At 38.0% G+C, this 5,355-nt stretch overlaps 1 protein-coding gene across 1 annotated transcript; it reads left to right on the top strand.

Moving 5' to 3' along the window:
• Window positions 1-987: 987 nt before the first annotated feature.
• LOC137640455 (uncharacterized) lies at window positions 988-4,149 on the top strand. Its single transcript, XM_068372994.1, has 3 exons — window positions 988-1,143; window positions 2,898-3,604; window positions 3,870-4,149. Exons 2-3 carry the CDS (start codon window positions 2,951-2,953, stop codon window positions 4,041-4,043), a joined length of 828 nt encoding a protein of 275 aa, XP_068229095.1. The 5' UTR covers window positions 988-1,143; window positions 2,898-2,950; the 3' UTR covers window positions 4,044-4,149.
• Window positions 4,150-5,355: the final 1,206 nt, after the last annotated feature.

The raw sequence follows: 5,355 nt of genomic DNA, 5'->3' as shown, positions 1-5,355 counted from the left end.
AGAAATAAATTTCTACCGCATACTTGGGATCGAACGCTAGCCCCTTCTAATGAAGGGCCAGGTCGAAACCAACTATGCCACGAGAGGCCATAAAAGGAAATCGAAACCTAACGCTAACTAGCTGTCCGAGGATTTACCTGGCGAGACATCAGTCTCTCACCAGCGAGTTTTACCCGATTTCCCCGGCCCACCACGTGACACAATTGATAGTAATTCATTCAAATTACCCCTAATGAGTCAATATGGATAAATATCAACACAACATCGTGTTCATATATATATATATATATATATATATATTATAATAACCCTACTATCATTATTTAGCATTTCTAATTACACCTATTTTTGTGTATAATTTTAGCGCCATCTATTGATTGCTGATCGTAGCGGACAGCATGGATGAAATTACCTTTTGTTATTTTTACGTATGTAATCCTTGGAAATGTTTACTTGCAAGTTCTTTTAAGTTAATACTTTTGAGTTCGTTATCCGGTGGCTAATTCTTCATTTGTTTCTAGTGTTTATTAAGTGGTTATTTGTTATTATTTTGTTATATATTTATACGTGATTTAAAATAAGTAAAGTCTTTGTTTAATTTCAACTTTAATTTGATCATTCTCCTAATATATCTACTGTACCTACATGAAGTGTTGCCCTCATTACTGAGAATTTATGAAATAGTCAAGTGGAAAGCTGAAGTTGTGACAAATTGGGGGCCTGTGTCCGGGATGTACTTACGTATGTGTTACGCTTACGCTCGATCTTGACGGATTGTGAAATTCATTTTGTTGTTTCTCTAAAATGATGGACAACATGAGTGTAGTGCATTAGTGATATTTTGCTAGTTTATAACTGACCACCACCGGATAGTGTTCTCCAGCGCGCTCACACTTTCACCTAGAGAATGTCGTGTTGCTACACGTCATCTTAAGCATACAACGATATTTTGGAGGACGTGCAGGCAGGGTAATGGCCGCATAGAATTCGTCATTCTTTTAACCCTCGACTCTGTTGACTACCATCGCTTAGCGATATCTTCATAGTCGCCCCAACTTCTCGAGGTGCTTCGAGGCATTCAAAACCTCATCATAAGGAATTGAAAGATTCCTTCCTTAGGAACTTCTGCTCCTCTTACTCAGGGTACGACCTTCGCTCTTTAAAGGATTTCGGCTTCATATCGTTACGACCACGTGGTCAAGAACTTCGTTCCACCTCGATGGATATTTAAAGGTTTATTCCTTGTTCAGGTAACTGTTGGTACTTCCAATTATTTACTTCATTAAAAATATTTTATTCAAGATTATTATTGGTGAACCAAGTTTTCTGATTGGCATGGATTATTAAAGCCTTGTTCATTTAAGTGAATCTCTGAACATTGTAGGACTTAAGGATTAAGGAAATTCCTGTGGTTTGTGGGTGCCTTCGCACCATAAATCCATGAATGCCCTGACGTTTTTAAGTCTTAAAGCTTGTGTATAGTAGTAATATAATTTCCAGTGATATTTTCCATTTTATCAGTATTGAGAGATGCCTTTTGATCTTGAGAAATTTTTAGGTGCACCCAGGGAGCACCTAAATACACTAAAGGAAGCTAAAAAGGACCAGCTTCGCCAAATAGCTGTAAGGGCAAGAATATCTGTTGGTCATGCTGTGGTGAAAGCTGAACTATTGGGAAAGATATTAGATTTCCTGATAAATAGTGGTAACATAACTGAAGAAGAGGCTCTTCCCTTAAGGCCTTTAACACTTGAACGAGGTGCTGCTCGTACTGTTACTATAACTGAAGACCCAGAGATAGTGAAATTGAAACTCCAACTTGAACTGCAGCAGGTAACAGTAGAGGCTGAACAAAAAGGCTAGAAGCTGAACAAAAAAGGCTTGAAGCTGCAAATGCTGCAGTAGAAACTGAGCAAAGAAGACTTGAAATAAAACGTAAAGAAAAAGTTCTGTTGGAAAAGGAACTATCAGCCATAAGAATAGAAGAAAGGTTGGCAGAAAAACAGCTACCCGATGCTTTTGACCTTAGTAAAGCACGCAAACTCCTGCCTGTCTTCGATGAAAAAGATCCTGATGTTTTTTTAATTACTTTTGAAAACACTGCAACGTCTCTCAACTGGCCTAGAGACCAATATGTTCTCTTAATCAGAAACTCCTTCAAAGGAAAAGCTGCATATGTGGCAGCACAACTTGTCCAAGAAAGGGATTATGAAGTCTTTAAAACTGCCATATTAGATGCTTATAGTGTTACAGCAGAAGGGTATAGACAAATCTTCAGACAAACTTTGAAGAACCAAGCTCAAACCTATCTAGAGTTTTTCACATTGAAGTTGAAGCAGTTTAATAAATGGATAGATAAGGAACAAATAACTACTTTAGAACAATTAAAGAATTTAATAGTTTTAGAAGAATTCCTGAGGCGTATTCCAGCTAATGTGGCAAAGTTTATTAGAGAAAAACAAGAAAAAGATGGCAAAAGGGCTGCCCTATTAGCTGATGATTACCATCTCATTCATAAACTTAAACAACATTCGTCCTCACCTTCATCTTCCCCCCAGGTTTGTACTTTTTGTAAGAAAGAAGGTCATCATATTAAAGACTGTCCTAGTCCAAAATGCAAAGCATCTCATGGTAAGGCTTCTCCTAATGCTTTTTCACAAGGACCCAAATCTTCACTGTGCTCAACACTATCAGACTTTACAGCATTTACATATCCTGGTAAAGTAAATGATATTCCCGTGCAAATTTTGAGAGATACAGGGTCATCTCAAACTATCATTAGCTTAAAGTTAAAAGATTTAGCTAAACCAACAGATCAGTATGTAACTGTGTCAGATTTGACTTGTCAAAAGGTTTTACCTATTGTACAGATTTCTCTTGATTGTCCATATTTTAAGGTTCAACTAATGTCGCCTTGTTGGATTCTGACCTGCCTTGCAAGAACATAGACATGATACTTGGTAATGACTTGGCTCAAACTAACGGTACTCCTAGTCTTATCATTACGCAGCCTGAAGTAGTGATCGAAAAAGCTTGCAAAGAGTTTTCTCCGGTAGTAGAGCTTCCCTGCCAAGTAGTCACCAGGTCTACAACCTTAACTTCTAGAGACACTGAACACACAGGTAAGGTGGATCAAAGTACCTTAGGTGAAAAAGTCCTTGCTGATCTTGTTGATATTCCCTCAGATGAATTTGTAGAGTATCAAAGGTCTGATGATAGTTTGAAAGAATACTTTGATAAAGTAAAAGATGACGTTGATGAAAGTAAGTTACCATATTTTTATCTTGATAATAACATCCTTATGAGACGTTATAGACCTTTGAAGATTGCAGGACAAAATTCCTGGCATGATAGTTACCAGCTTGTAGTTCCTTCTAATCTTCGTGCAGCCTTATTGGATCTTGCTCATTCAGCAGAGTCTCATCTAGGCATTCCCAAAACCTATAAGCGTTTGCTGGACGATTACTACTGGCCTGGTATGAAAGCTGATGTAAAGCACCACATAGAATCTTGCCATCCCTGCCAGGTAACTGGTAAACCAAATCAGAAAATACCTCCAGCACCATTAGTTCCTATTACAGTACCTAATTCTCCTTTTGAAAAGGTTATTGTAGATTGTGTTGGTCCACTTCCCAAAACTAAAAAACAAAATGAGTACATTTTAACCTTGTTGTGTCCAACTACTAGATTTCCTTTAGCCGTACCTATAAAAAACATATCTGCTAGAACAATTGTTGTTAATCTTCTTAAAATATTTACCATTTTTGGTTTTCCAAAAGAGCTTCAGTGTGATCAGGGGACAAACTTCACTAGTGATTTGTTTAAGCAAACTTTAAAGCAGTTAAAAATCTCCCATATTTTTGCTTCAGCTTATCACCCTCAGACTAATGGAGCCCTCGAACGAGTACACCAGACCATTAAAAACCTCCTGCGCAAGTACATTTGTGAAACTGGACGAGACTGGGATGAAGACCTGGATCTGCTTATGTATGTACTTAGGAGTACACCTAATGAATCGACTGGAATTTCTCCCTTCGAGATGATGTTCGGCCGCAGACCTAGGACAAACCTTAGTATGGTAAAAGAAAACATCCTAAGAGGTACTTACAAAGACCAGCTTGTAAGTATTCCGCAATACCTTCAAAGTCTTAAGGTTAAATTTGACCATGTTTATGAATTTGCTAATCTGAATTTAACTAACAGTCAGATTCGAATGAAAAACCATTACAATATAAAGGCCAAAATTAGAACTTTCAAAGTAGGAGATGATGTACTTGTATATCGACCAGTTCCAGGTGCTCCATTGAGAGAAAAATTTATGGGTCCGTATAAAATCACTAAAAGGGTCTCTAAAACAACTTATGCAATTGAAACTCCAGATAAAAGGAAGCCTAGCCAGTTAGTGCACATTAATCTTATAAAACCATACCAATCTGCAAAGATTTCTCCACAGGTAGTTCACCTGATATGTAGAGAGACTGATCACTCCACTCACAACTCGAAGATAACTACTCCCATCGAGACTTCTCCTACCCCGAAAAACCTAGTACCCGAGGCAGTTGATAATGATAAACTTTTAGCTCCTCTTGAGCCAGACGAAGAAGAAACTTTGGCTCATAATCATATTTTGTCATGGAAAGATGCTAGTAATTCACAGATTCTTTCTTTGCTTTCACAGTATCTTGGTCATCTTCCTAAGGGGGAAAGGGAAGAATTAGAGGCTGTTTCTGAAGTCTTATCCTGCAATATGTTCAGACACTCCTGGTTGCTGTACCTTGGTGCAACATGATATTGTGCTAGAACCAAACGCCAATCCCGTTCGTCAACCTTTTTATCGGGTGTCCCATCGTTTATTACCAGCCTTGAAGGCTGAGGTTTGAGTATTTACTAAAACTAGATTTGGCTGCACCAAGTAAGTCTCCCTGGGCATCGTCTTGTATTTTAGTAAAAAAGCCTAACAATTCCTATCGTATGTGTACGGATTATAGAAGGGTTAATTCTGCAACAGTCAAGGATGCTTATCCATTACCTAGAATTGCGGATATTATTGACTCTGTGAGTAATTCTAAATACCTTAGCCAGATTGATCTCTTGAAGGGTTATTATCAAATTAAATTAACAGATAGGACAAGAGAGATATCAGCCTTTATAACACCTTTTGGTCTCTTTGAATACAGAGTTTTGCCATTTGGGATGACTAATGCTCCAGCTACATTTCAAAGGATGGTCCATGAAGTTACACGTGGTTTGGAGGGGTGTGTATGTCTATTTGGATGACATCGTAATTGCTAGTATCTCCTGGGACAAACATCTCAAGATCTTAAGAGAACTCTTCAAAAGACTCCTGGAAGCTAA

The sequence above is a fragment of the Palaemon carinicauda genome, chromosome 5 (genome assembly GCF_036898095.1).
Source record: "Palaemon carinicauda isolate YSFRI2023 chromosome 5, ASM3689809v2, whole genome shotgun sequence".
NCBI lineage: Eukaryota > Metazoa > Arthropoda > Malacostraca > Decapoda > Palaemonidae > Palaemon > Palaemon carinicauda.
This window is presented reverse-complemented; position numbering and strand designations above follow the sequence as displayed.

Coding starts and splice junctions, on each gene's coding strand:
- LOC137640455 (XM_068372994.1), top strand. CDS start 2,951: ATGATACTTGGTAATGACTTGGCTCAAACTAACGGTACTCCTAGTCTT. Junction 3,605..3,869: donor CTAATTCTCCTTTTGAAAAG/GTTATTGTAGAT, acceptor TTTTTGCTTCAG/CTTATCACCCTCAGACTAAT.